At 37.6% G+C, this 14820-nt stretch overlaps 1 protein-coding gene across 1 annotated transcript in view; it reads right to left on the minus strand.

The window, feature by feature from the left end:
- Positions 1–1222: 1222 nt before the first annotated feature.
- The window catches only part of LOC137758351 (centrosomal protein of 78 kDa-like), a 40738-nt gene continuing 27140 nt past the window's right edge, over positions 1223–14820 (minus strand). The window contains 5 exon segments of the mRNA XM_068534456.1: positions 1223–1786; positions 2703–2874; positions 3698–3864; positions 5086–5156; positions 14246–14383. Coding sequence (XP_068390557.1) covers positions 1223–1786; positions 2703–2874; positions 3698–3864; positions 5086–5156; positions 14246–14383 — 1112 coding nt within the window.

Raw genomic sequence — 14820 nt, forward strand, 5'->3', positions numbered from 1 at the left:
AAATTTTAAAAAAGTGCCATAAAAATAATCACATAAGGGGGACTTCCCTGGTGGTCCAGCGGTTAAGACTTCGCCTTCCAATGGAGGGGGTGAGGGTTCGATCTCTGGTCGGGGAGCTAAGATCCCACATGCCTTGCGGCCAAAAAACCAAAACAAAAAACAGAAGCAATACTGTAGCAAATTCAATAAAGACTTTAAAAATAGTCAACATCAAAAAAAATCTTTTTAAAAAAAATCACATAAATCAGAAACAAATGAAACATAATAAAGTCCATACATTAGGGCTTCCCTGGTGGCGCAGTTGTTGAGAATCTGCCTGCCAATGCAGGGGACACAGGTTTGATCCCTGGTCTGGGAAGATCCCACATGCTGCAGAGCAACTGGGCCCGTGAGCCACAATTACTGAGCCTGCGCGTCTGGAGCCTGTGCTCCGCAACAAGAGAGGCCGCGATAGTGAGAAGCCCGCGCACCGCGATGAAGAGTGGCCCCCGCTTGCTGCAACTAGAGAAAGCCCGTGTGCAGCAACGAAGACCCAACACAGCCATAAATAAATAAATAAGTAAATAAAAAGTCCATACATTAAAAAAAAAGAGCATGGGTTCTGGTCACATCCCAGTTTACCACTTACTTATAGCTGTGTAATTCTGGGTAACTCACATAATGTCTCCTCAGACTCCTCATCTATAAAATGGGGATGGTAATAGTTCCCTACCTCATAGTGTTGCTGTAATCCATAAACACGGTTAAGTGCCTTGGTAAATGTTTGATGCTCTCTGGTTATTGTGAATTAAAATATGTCCATGGCTCCTGGCCATACAATTTATAATAGTTTGACATTTAACCAAATGGTAAAACTATTCCATTTATTATTCCCATCTCTTTTTACCCCTTACACTGTTTTGTTGTTTATGTTTTCTCCCACCACAGAGTATTAGGTCCAGGAGAGTAAAGGCTTTATTTTGTTCACTGTTGAAAGCAATAGCACCCAGAAAAGTATGGTACATATGAAGCCCTCAGTAAACACCAGCTGAATGAATGGTGCAAAGTGTCACAAGGAAAAATACACCAAAACTTTCAATTTAATAAAAAGTATAGATAAATCTTTCTCTAATGGCTTCCAGTCAAGTATTTTAAAACACCATATGCTATAATAAAAACATAAGTAATTTATTAAAATTTGAAGGCAAAAACATAATTTTAAAAGATTTTAAAAGATTTAGACCTATGTTAGGTGTGATGGAGTATGGATGCTTTCTTGAAATTCACAATCAGATCCAAGAGTATCACTTTCAGAATGTTCTAGTAGATTGAGTTTACTTTTAGTTGTCTTTGATGAAACAGTCACTATTCTACTCTCTTTCTTAACAAAAATGTGTTTTTTTGAAGACTCACTTCTAATTGGTTCATTAAGCAAAGAATTATTTTGCCCAATTCCTTTGATTTTCTGCTTTACAGGTGAGTCAGAGCAGGAATGCAGGTCCTTCCCAGGTTGTTTCTTAGCAGAGTATTTTTTGGTATATTCACCTGCTTTGCTCATTTTCTCTGAAGAAGACCTGCTATTTCTAGATAATTCCTCTTCTTTTCTTTGACTTCCAGTTCCAGAAATGACATCTGCTGAAGGAGAACATGTTCTAGCAATGAAATCTTCAAAAGACTCCTGCCGCTGCTCTGTGACTGGGACCCCCAGGTTGTCTTTTGAAGTTTCCAAGGCCTCCTGAGTAGAGACTGGGACATGGAAGGAGTCGAGAGGCAAAGGAAGCCCAGCATCACCTGTAATTTTCTGAAACTGGAGGGAAAGACAAAAGACAAGGCAAAAATTCAGTGATGAACAAAGCCAACCATTAAAAAGTAGAGTTCAAAACTTCAATGTTATTCTGTGATCTTATTATTAACACAGTAATTGATTATTCAGAAGATTTCAGAGCCAGTTTTTTTCTAATTCTATCTTGCCAAGTGATTCTCAACTTAACCTAGCTATATATCCAAGGCTATGTCCGCTACATTTTCAGACTTTGGTGATTGGGGTAGTTATTACCCATTTCCTTTCCCTCACTAAAAATGAAACCCTACTCTGTAAGAAAATTAATTTCTTTTCTATCCTCCAGGCGCATGTAAACAGTATATAGTTTGTGACCAGACTGTGTTCTCAAGCTGTCAGTTCCCAAGACCAGTCTGAGATTGGCTGAGGTGGGCGAAGGGTGCTCCAAGTAAGGCTAGAGGAAAAGCTGACATGTTTCCCCTCCCATTCCCATGACCAGGTGAGTCACTATAATATCTTACGTATTAGCTATGTCAAGATTACTTATTTTAAAAATTCTGTCAATACGTGTACCTTCATTAGTGTTCCTTCATTGTAAGCTGACTGCATACAAATAGAAACCTAGATAAAATATGAATAGAATAGACATTTATTCAATTTAAAATTTGGAATATTTTCTGTAATGTTTTCTTTCTTCATTAAGGAGAGTTTGCTTTAACTCATAAATTTTCTACAGAACTTCCAGTTTTCTTATGTACAACAATACAGTATCATGAAATGGGCCCACATTTACTAATCTCAGATTTGGAGAGGACTCCACAGTCTTCTAGCTCCCGAGCATGTGAACTATTAGAGACTGACCATTATTAGTTTCTCTCTGACTTGGTCATTTCCTTTTTGCTAATCACTCTTAGAATCATTAAGTGCTGTCCTGTCCACTTACTTGGAGATTCTGTGTTTGTACTGGGGCACTCTGCTTTGATTCTGATTTTTCTTCTTCAAGTGCCTTCTTTTCTTCTTTAGGTGGACTACTAACAGTAGAATTCATCTGGGGACGACCTAGTAAATGAAAATCTGACTGATCTATACCAGCCATTGTGGCCAGCTGCCCAAGCCTGGACCAGAGGAGGAAAGGAGAAAAGACAAAGGTTATTATAATCACATAAGAGCAGTTTAGATTTCCCCAGACCTACAATCATGAAATACTTCTAAAATCTTAAAAGCCAACATCCTACTCCAGACTACAAGCCTCTCTCTCCCCCAAATTCTCAGCCCTTTCCAGATTCATCCTCTAGGAGACATCCCACTGTCTCACTAGCAGCTTCAACAAGTACCACGCACCTCGTCCACTGCCTGTCACACCTCCATTCCCACACTTCTTTACCACCTTTCCTCCAGTTTCCAAGAATGTGTTTGTTCCTTCCTTCCCAACACCAATTCATTCACTGACAAAACACCACTCCATCAACTATCAATCTCTACTTCCCTCTTTCAGCAAAATTGCTCCCAGTTGAGAACCACTGACCTATATCTTCCCTGAAGATTAATAATAATTTTTATGTCTAAGACAAAAATAACTTTAATTCAAACTTATCAAACAAGCAAAATAAATGAAAGATAGGAAAATTCTTATCCATTCCTGAATATTTTCAATGAAAACTGCCTTCAATTTAGTCTTTACAAAAAACTATACCTACTAATTACTCTGTCTACAGGTTACTCTTTTATAATGGGCTCCCCACTCTACCAAAGCAGGCTCCCCTATTTGCATTTCTTAAAAAATTTAATTCCTCATTTTAAAACGTCAACTATATTACCTATAATTACACTAAATTTGGCTAAATATGGCCATGTAAGTGATGAAAATTGCTCCAGTTCCTCAGCAAACTACCGTTATAGTCGCAAAGAGAAGAACGCCATGAAGAGAAATGAACTAACCCAGCATCTTTAAGGAGATCCAAGAAAGCATGGAACTTCTGAAAAGAATTCTCAGTGCTGCCCAAAACACCTTCATCATCCAGGATCATGCTTGTCAATGAGTGGGCATGAAGGCCTTCAGACAAAGAGAAATTTATATTTCTTAACTGGGCATTTTCATGTTCCAGCTATAAAAGAAGACTGAAAATGTCTGACATGATTTTTTCTCATTGTCATCAAAAGTAGTTTTGTCTAGTTTCAAGGAACAAAACTAAAACACTCAAAATGTAATTAATCTGTAATTAACCTAACTCTCCACCAGTAAAGACAGAGACCATATCACATAATAACCAAAACCCCCAGGCACCCAACAAAGTTTCCTATATAACACTTAGGTGGTATATAAATAAACCAAAGTTACCGTTTTATTAATGATCTTTCACAAAAGATCCCATTTCTAACTGGTTAAAATAAATTCATAATGGAGCCTCATTCCACATTAGAGAATTACCTGCTTTAAGTTTCCCTTAAATTAGAAAGTGAATCATAGAATCTGATTTGAACAAAACATATTACAACTCTGCTGAATGTTAAGAATTAACTTTAGTGAGCAAAATATCTAATGCTTACGTTTAAAAGTCCTAAATCATACCCAACCCAATTTATTAAATGTAAGATCACCAATATTTTCTTTGGCTTCTTGAAAATATTCACTCCCGTGCACTCTTCCCTTTCCACTCATCACCTATGCACTTAAAACCCCCTATAAGCTCAACTCTAGTATTTCTCAGAAAGGCTGTTATGTTCATGATGCCCCTTTTGCCTTATATAAGCAGGTGCTCAACATTTATTGAATGAGTGTCTGCCAATTCAATGGATGCACTTTGAAAAATTCCTCCCTATGTTCAACCTATGATAAGATGGAACTTCTTAGATTATGCCCTGCTTTCATGCACATTACCTAATGTAATTCTTATAGTATATATTTTTATCTTGCATTGCATTCGTACAGGTTTTCCAATATCTTAAATTTATTTAAATGATTCACTTTCCTAATTCATTGCCAGGAGAGTCTCATCATGTCTTTTATGCTACTGTATATACAGTATATGCACAAAAAGTGCTTTCTTGAATCAAAGAATCATGAACAGAAAATAAGCTAGTGTCATATGAAAGCACACACACACACACACACACACACACACAAAACGAGATTTTCACATTTTTAAAAACATGCTTTCTGGAATATAGATCATATGATCACTAAATAACAGTAAATGCAAAAGTCCATATGATACAACCAATTTGCAACATATTACAGTTTTAAAGTTTACAAACTATGTGTATATGGCTTAAAATCAAATCAAAATAAAACGAAAACACTCTCAAAAGTATAAGAAATTGTTTGCCTCATTGACTCATTTATCAGCCTTAAGTCTTATTACTCTTTCCTCCTTTAACTGCTTTAGGCACTCCTCCAGTTTTTCCTAAACAAACAGAGTAAATATTATAACTAATTCATAGTATAATATCCAAAAGCCTTTCCAGCTATAGGACTCTTCAGGATTTAGGGGCAGAGCCAGAAGTGAACTCAGGTTTTAGTCTGCTACTGGTAATATCATACCATGCTAGTGAAATGAATTATCAAAATCTATCAAATTAGCATAGTAAAGATTTATTTAAATTCCACTTTTTCCAACATAAATTTGTGGCAGCCCACCATAAAAGGCATATGCGTATAACATAGCAAGTCAGAAATAAATAGTTAAGACCAAGAAAGAAAACTTCTATTTTTATTTGTGGGTCTCTTTATAGTAGGAAGTCCTATTAATGAACATGCTTAATATACCTGAATTGCATAATTGTAGATTCAAAAGCATTTTTTTAAAAAGTAATCACTTTTAAAGCAATTTACAGTCAAGCACTGTTCCTGGAGTTCCCTGGGCATTAAATAATCTACTCATCAAAACCCTAAGAGGGGGCTTCCCTGGTGGCACAGTGGTTAAGAATCCGCCTGCCAGTGCAGGGGACACGGGTTCGAGCCCCGGTCCGGGAAGATCCCACGTGCCACGGAGCAACTAAGCCCGTGCGCCACGACCACTGAGCCTACACTCTAGAACTCCCGTGTCACAACCACTGAAGCTTGCACACATAGAGCCCGTGCTCCGCAACAAGATAAACCACCGCAATGAGAAGCCCGCACACCACTACAAAGAGTAGCCCCTGCTCGACGCAAGTAGAGAAAGCCCGTGAGCAGTATCAAACACCCAGCGCAGCCAAAAATAAATAAATAAAATTAATTTATTTAAAAAAAAAAAAACCTACGAGGAAAGAACAATCACTAGCTCCATGTTATTTTACAGATGAGGGAAACAGAGGCAGAGAAGTAGAGTAAGTAGAGCAGCACAGCCAAGGTGACACCACTAAGTAGCAGAGCCACACTGTGGACTCAGGAAGCTGGGTGCCATTCCTGTTCACGGAGGTGGTAGTCTTCCCATTCACCAAGGTCAATCAAACAAAATGAACACTGATAAACTCTCTTAGGAGTTTTAGGAACTAAGGCACTTCGGTCCTTGAAGTGGGGACACTGCTTGCAATAGGCTGAATTCTAACAGAGCCCCTAAGACTCCTACTTACTAAAGTACACAAAACTTCCACTTATCCAATCAAACCCTAAATCTAGGTGCTGTAGTGAAGGGATTTTGCAGACGGAATTAAGATTCAAAATCAGTTGATTTTTTAAGATAGGGAGATTATTCTAGGTGGATGTGACCTACTCGGGCACCCCATGAAAAGGACTTGAACTCTTCCTGAATTGAAGTACAAAAGGGACAAGAGGGAGACTCTCCATTGTTGGCTCTGAAGAAGTCCAATGCTGTGGCAGGGAAGGCAAGTGAGAGGCCTCTAGGAGCTGAGACTGTCCCCCGACTGACAGCCAGCAAGGAAATGGGGACCTCTGTCCTGCAACTGCAGAATCTGAATTATGCCAACAAGCCGAAGAAGCTTGGAGGCATTCTTTCCCAGAGCCTCTGGATGCTAACACAGCCAGACTGACATCTTGATTTCAGCTCTGTGACCCACACAAACTATGGTGAACATGCAATGTTTGGGGCTCAATGTTTACACTTAAATTTCACGTGCTTTAACACTCTCAGGAGGGAACCTACATGTTCCAGTGTGTATCTGAGCAGGAAACCCAGTCACGCTGTGCCTGGACTTCTGACCTGCAGAAATGTGAGCTAGTCAAATAGGTATTGTTTTCAGTCAGTGAGAGTGTAGTAAAAGCATTAATATTCTACTCAACCTCCAGGTTCATGGACAAAATAAATGATTGTCATTGTTTTGGGCCACTGTTTTGGGGTGGTTTCTTATGCAGAGAAAAACAATCAGAATATCCATACTTATGAAAACAGTAAGGTATATTTATACATTTTAACTGCTTTGAACAATCACTTAAAGAATGAGGAACTCTATTATATGCCATCATTGGGAGAGGAACTGGTATCACTTTCTGGAGAGTAGCTTTTGGTACCTAACAACAATCCTACGTCAGGAGTTTACCCTAAGAAAATCAAAGATGTGGGCAAAAATTTATCTACCAACATGATGTCATAAGATTGTTTATAACCAAACCCTAGAAGAAAGCTAAGAGCCTCCAAATTGGGATTGGTTTCAATAAAAATAGCTCACCTTATGAAAGAACCTGCTGTGAAGCCACTAAGAAAAGAATGACAAGAGGTCTCAACCAGCGTTAATGAATGGGCTTCAGGAGTTCTACATTCAAAATATATCTGTGCGTTTCTCCTGGGAGATGATGCATAAGCTTAATCAAATTCTCTGATGTAGAAGAGTATTTAGTGACATGGCAAAATATTTTTGATACTTTTTTAAGACAAAAGAGCAGATTAGGTGTGTGTACATGCAGAGGTGGCTTTTATTTCCTTCAATAAGTTGTTCACTGTTTTCGAAGATTTGCTTAATGAACATATATTTTTATATTCAGAACATGTTTAAAAAATTGAGAGTCTAAGAACTTCAAATTCTTTAATGTTTCATTACTAAAGCCAGTCAAGTTTTCAATGGGGAAAAAGGGAAAAAAATTGCAAAATTCCTCTACTTTTAGTATAATGGTTTAATCAATCTTCTAAAACTGATTTCAAAGAAATTCTAAGCAAATGAGCAAACAAACGAAAAACCCTCACCACAGTCAGAGGAAAGTAGACTAAAATTCCTGACTGGTTCTAAATAGCACATCAAAGTGCAATTACATGAAATAGTTTCTCCCTCTAATGGAGGGAATTAGAACACAGTGTGAAATTTTTGTGAAAAAGTGTACCCTCCTCCTACAAAGTATTAATAATTCATGTCCCTTACATGGAAATATGGAACCAAAAAAGTTAGAAAGTAAAATTGCTTGATATTCTATTACTTAAGACTAATGATAAGGCTTTGGAATAATTTTCCTTCCTGTCATCTGCTCTCCTTCCTCCCTTCTGTACACTGGCTAGGGTGATTTTTCTGGGACAAAGCTCCCATCATATTGGATATCAAATTTTATGTTCAACTTTTCTCCATTTAACATTGAAATCAATCATTTCTCATATAATCAGGGGATTCATAACCTTGATTTTTTTCTGTGGGCTACAATATATTCCACTGAGTGGGTTTACTGGTTAACCATTTTACACATTTAAATTCTTTCCAACTTTTCAATATTATAAGACAAAATAACCGTTTTTATGCATGAAGGCTTTTTTCCATATTGAGAATAACATTCTTACAATAAATGCATAAAAATGAGTTTGAGATCAAAGCAAATGAATATTTTTAAGGCTCTGAGGTACCTATCTCCAAACTTCTTTCCAAAAGAGTTCTGAGATTTTATACTGCCATCAGCGATGTATCACTTGGTATATAACCTCTACTATAACTGTTGGCTTACTTCCTCACCTAGAGTGCAAGTTATTTGAAGATAGGGGGTGTATTTTATTAAGTGTTTATCCCCAGCACCTGTGCCTAGCAGAACGCAGACGGTCAATAAATAATTGCTTAATAAGGAAAATCCCTGCCAATACAAGATGTACGTGTGTGAAAGACAGACTGTGTGTTTTTCTCTAACTGGATAGATGAAAACTTGTCATCTTCTTTAATGTGCAACTTTTTTGCTTATAATTAGTAATTAAATTTCTCTTTTAGATTATATTGTAAAAATTCAGATTCTCTGAGGCAAATGGGTCTGGCACTACCCATCAGCTATATAACCTTGGACAAGTTCTATAACTCTAGGCCTCAACTTCCTCATCTATAAAACGGAGATAAGCTCCCATATCACAGAGCTCTTGTGACTATTACATGAGTTAAATCACATATAAAATTAGAAGAGTGCTTGGTACACAGCATATGTTCAATTAATGCTGAATGAATGAACATGTGAACGCAAGCAGCAGTGAAGGGCTTAAAATAAAATAGTCTCATCCCACTCCCACATCCAGCACTCAAGAAGCAACCGATTCTATATGCAGGTTTTTAATTGTAAAATACGATATGTGTACTGAGAAGTGCACAGGACAAAACTGTCAATGTGACAAATAAAAAGAGAATACTTACATAACCACTACTCGAATCTGAAAGTACTGATACTTGTCAGCATCTCAAAAACCCCCCATATCGTTTTCTCATCACAAGCTCCTTCCCTCTTCCCAGTTAAACACCATCCTCATTTCTCAACAATCATTTCCTTTAACCTGCATGCATCCCTAACAAAAGAGTTTAGTTTTGTCAACATCTAACTTTATGTAGAGGATCATAGTATATGAAGTCTTTTCTATCTTATTTCTTTCACTCAACATTGGTTTAAAAAATTCATCCACATTGCAGCCTGTAGCTCTAGTTCATTCAATTTTATTGCTTGATAGTTTTCCCACTGTACGAATACACATAATTTATTTAATTTTTGACTCTTAATGGACATTTGGGTTGTTTTCAGTTTGTGCTAATGCAAATCATGGACAGGAATCCTGCTGTACCGGTTATTCTGGTGCATTTACACAGGGCAGCGGTGAGGGCTGCTGGGTCACAGGCTATTTATATACCTTCAGTTGATGGAGAGTGCTAAATGCTTTCCAAAGTAGTTGTGTTGATTTATACTCCAGTATAAGCAGGGTAGAAGATTCCCATAGTACTCCAGGTCTACAGTACCTGATACTACCAGACTTTATTTATGTATTTGTCAATCTGATTGGCATGTACTTTCATTGGTTTTGGCTCACTTTTCTCTTATTACTTAATGAAGTTGTACACTTTTCTGTGTTTACTGGCTGTTTGGATTTCCTTTTTTATGAGGTTGACGTCAACTATTGTTATTTTTTATTCTTATTTTTTAAATTATTATTTATTTATTTTTGGCTGTGTTGGGTCTTCGTTGCTGTGTGCAGGCTTTCTCTAGTTGCGGCGAGCGGGGGCTACACTTCATTGCAGTGGCTTCTCTTGTCGTGGAGCACAGGATCTAGGCACGTGGGTTTCGGTAGCTGTGGCACGTGGGCTCAGTAGTTGTGGCTCGCAGGCTCTAGAGCGCAGGCTCCGTACTTGTGGCGCACGGGCTTTGTTGCTCCGTGGCATGTGGGATCTTCCTGGACCAGGGCTCGAACCCATGTCCCCTGCCTTGGCAGGCAGATTCTTAACCACTGCGCCACCAGGGAGGTCCAACTATTGTTATTTTGAATTCTTCTCCATTTCCAAGTAATACTCTTACATGACTATTTTCTGACTAAATTTGAGGCATTATCTGTTCACTTTCTAATTTACTAAGTAAGGGTTTAGTTCCTTTACACTCTTTCCTATGTCCACACTGCTCAGTAAAGTTATGTCATCATTAGTTATTCCACTGCTCATGATCTCTTTGACTTGTAGTGATATACTTAAAAACCTACACTGTTGATCCACTATAAACTCTCTCAACATCACGCTTTGTAAAATGAGGACATTCATACCATCTTCCCTTTTTTCTACCTCCTGTCTACCTTCCAAACCTAGCTTTTACGTTGTCAAGGTTGAAATTTATATTCTGTTCTATGTGCATTTAAGTCTTCTGTTATTTGAGAGTCAGTACGGAGTAAGGTTTAAGAGAACAGGCAGAGAGCCTAAACTCAAAGCCTCTATCCAACCCTAAATTCGGTACAGCCTGGGCAAGTTCCTTCCCTGTCTTAGCATCCTTTTCTCAGAAGTGGGAATGATATTAGCACCAACCTCATAAGGCTATTCAGAGGATTAAATGAGTTAATATATGCAAAAACACTTAGAGCCTAATATATACTAAGTACATACTAGTACACAATACATTTCAGTACATACCAAGTTAATACTAATACATACTAAGTATAGTTTAGGTTAGTTATTTGTTATTACAGGCAAGTTGACAATAAAAGCTGCAAACCAAGACAGTATTGCCATTATTACAATTAAATTAATATTGCCCACTGCAGATGTACTGTGACTCTGTGTACAGACTACACCTCATTCCATACTGTGTCAGTGTCACTGCCCTTGTGCGGGTGACCACACACCCCAAGCCGCTGTGGGCTGTTCCAGTTTATACCTGTTGTCCTGATGTTACAGCATTAGAGCGCCTCCTTACACTATTGAAGTGTAAGGAGTTTGGACAAGTTCTGGTTTGGACAACAAATTAGATAGGTGGTCATTACCCCTGTGTGTCACTGAAAACGGGGGCATCTATAGTGTCAAGTTTAAGTGGATTCTTCTCTTCCTCACCAATAGTAGGTGAAAAATCAACCATAGTTTAGTTTGCTTCATGTTTATGTCAGTATAGCCTTTTCTCCTCTGGAGTTCAAGTTCCTTCTCCTCTTCCTCTCCCTCTTCCCTTCCAACAGTGCCTAATACCTAGTAAGTACAATATGCCTCAAGGTGTTTCTAAGCTCTCAATCACACAATCAATAGAAGCCTCTCCAATCTAGACTAGCTGCTCTCTGCACTGAATCCCCTATTACCTTCTTTCTTGGTTTATTGCCTTATTTTGCTGGATTATTTCTATAAATAGCTTAAGGTGTAGCACAGGAGGTAAATTTTTCAAATTTCTTTGTGTACAAAATATCTCATTCAGCCTCCACTTATGACTGATAGTTTGGCTGGATACAAAACCCTAGGGTGAAAATTATGTGCTGGAAAAGTTTGGAGGTATCTTTCTAATGCCTTCCAGCATCCATGGTTCTGATGACAACTATGATAAAGTCAGATTTTAACTTTTTTTTTTAGGTGACCAGTATTTTTCTCTCTGGAATGGATGTATCCTCTCAGTATTTTATTCTATTTTAATTTATTTTTTCAGTATTTTAAAGTTTCACAGTGAAGGGTGCCTAGGTACGAGTCTATTCTTGTTCATCTTGCTCAAAACTTGAGTAACTATTTTCAATCTGAGGCCTGATGTCTACTTTCAGCTGTGGGGAATTTTGTTGCCCTTTGACAGCTTCCCTCCATTTTTTGTCTGGGTCTGGAGTTTCTAATAGTAACATGTTGGATCTCCCAGATGCAGCCTCTCTAACATATTGCTATCACATTTTCCATTGTGTCGTTCTTTTTTATATACTGAGAAATTTTTAAAATTTCTACTGAATTTGTTTCAGCAACCATATTTTCATTTCCAAGACACCTCTCTTGCTTTCTGACCATTCTCTTTTTAATTAACACCCTAGTCTTATTTTATAGTTGCTAGCTCTTTTTAAACCTCTCTCAGGATACTAATTAGGGTTTTTGCTTAAATTATTTTGTTCCCTAAATTGTCCCCGGTCCTACCAGGATGTGTTTTCACTCTTTTTCCCCCCTCTCTCATGTTGTAAGCTTTACTCAACTATCAGGCAAATGACAGTTATTTTCTATTTAAGAATGAGCGCAGAAAGCTCCCTGAAGTCAACGATTGATTGGCTTCTTATGCAGGAAGAAGTGGGGAGTGACTGTAATAGGATCCCCCCAAAACACTCTTTTCTAGGGTGTAAAAACTCACACTAGCTGCCCTAGTTCTCCCCAGTTTCACTGTTTTCAAAATGAAATCATCTCATTTCAGGAGCGTGAGGGTGGGGCTGGGAGTCCACTCCTCCAAACACAACCCTTCAATGAGCTCCCCTATTTCAGTCACACTTTTAACTAACTCCACCCTCTCTCCTACATGTGCATCAAAGCATGAAGCTACTTCTGCAGGTGGGGTCAGAATCCTCCTCAGTTGCAGGTGGTCCCTGTGCATATTCTAGGTGATGCTTTTCCTCTGTTCTACTGCTTCAGTTTCACACTCTTCCACTTGTCTTCTGTCTTTCAAAACTATGTTGAAATCTCTTGACTGTTGTTGGCTTATGTACTTAAACACTTTGATACCATCCTTGTAGTGTCTTGTCAAAACGGAGAAGAGCTGCAAGGGTTCTCAGTGCATTCTGAATCTGCTATTCTGTGGTCCCAGTGTTTAAAGTTCTTGGTCTTCCCCAGTCTATCACTGCTTTTAGAAATACAATCTCCTGTTCTACTCATGAAGGAAATGAATACAACACATCTAAAATGACAAGGAATGCGGCTTAGATGCTCTAGGGTCTTGTTGTACTCTGCAATTTACTAAGAAACCACTTATGTGCTACAAATTGTAGGTGCTCATTTATAAAACGAAAGGGGGTAACTCTACATGAACTATAGATTTCTCCTACTGTTACATTTCATAATTTTCTAAGTTTTCTTAAAATTTCTCTATATTATCATTAATTTTAATTAAAAACATAAAAATCTAACTTTCTCTTTTGAAAATCAAAGAGTAATTACCATAGTCCTACAGTAATGGGATAATTAGTTCTGAAACCTGTCAAGTTTCATGTTTCATACGAAAAGAGAATCATATTAAATAATTTTAAAAAATTAAACATGGACTTCGTAGCACAAAGACAAGGTTCCCCCAAATGGTATTCCCTTATTTACTAGAAATGTTCAGCTCTGCATTAAAGTTGAAATAAAACAAATATATTATTTTTGAGGTGCAAAAGTTTCTTATGAAAATCAATTTTTCTTTTCTGTCCATACAAACAAAAGTATGGAATCACATTAGATGTCAGGTTTATTAGGGAATATAATGTAGCTTCTTGATGTTTTTTATTTTAGGAAAGGAGAATATTAACATCAAAACTTTTTTCAACCTTACTTTTATTTAAAATGAGGCCATATTTTCCTCTTATAAAAAGAGAGTTCAACTAGAACTGTCAATTTTCTCATTTGCAAAACAAGAGCACTGAATCAGCTGACTATATTCATTCAGAACTCAATTTCTTTATCTTATGATCACTAAGGTTCTCCCTAAATCGAATATCCTAAGGTTCTAAGGAAAGGAAACTATATTACTAACGACATGTTTTGATTTTTATTTCTTAGAGTTCAAATGTCCACCATTCACCTTGGTCTAAGCTTAAGGAACCATTCAAGGGGATACAATGCAGATGGGAGGAGAAAACAGAACCCTCACTCAAGCTGTGCAGTGTTGCAATCAGGCTTCCATTTGAAAAATAATCTCCTCTATAGCTTTAAAGTGATAACTTTCCTGCAATGCTTCTTGTTTCAAACTGATTTTCTCTGGCTCTTCCTGAACACTTTCTGAGGAATCTTCGACCTCTTCGATTTCTGAGGAGGAAGGACTCTCTACTGTCACAGTCACAGGAAATTCTGATGGACCTGAGTGTCACAAGAAGAAGATAGGAAACCACCGAGTTGTTAAACTGAAGTGCAAAGAAAGAAGACAAGATTGTATAAAAGATAACACAAGCCAGATACCAAATATCCAAATATTAGAGGACATTTAACAAAAGTGATCTGAGGTATCATTATTTATAAATATCTCTCACTGCTCCTTAGTCTAAAACAGGCAATGACTAAGTAAAAGTACAGTAACTTATTTTTGCTATGTTACTGTACAGACCTCTGTTGTACATGGTTAGGATTAGTAATGGGAATTGCCCATATTATTTTATTAAGTTTCTTTCACAGAAGCCAAGTGAAGAGCCAAGGTAAACATTTTTTCTCAGATCAACTTTATACTGCAAATGAAAAATGTATTCTTTACCATCAGACAAAAACAGTCTGGAAGAAAATGTAGTTTTTCGGAGGAAAAT

This window comes from Eschrichtius robustus, unplaced genomic scaffold (genome assembly GCF_028021215.1).
Source record: "Eschrichtius robustus isolate mEscRob2 unplaced genomic scaffold, mEscRob2.pri scaffold_81, whole genome shotgun sequence".
Classification (NCBI taxonomy): Eukaryota; Metazoa; Chordata; class Mammalia; order Artiodactyla; family Eschrichtiidae; genus Eschrichtius; species Eschrichtius robustus.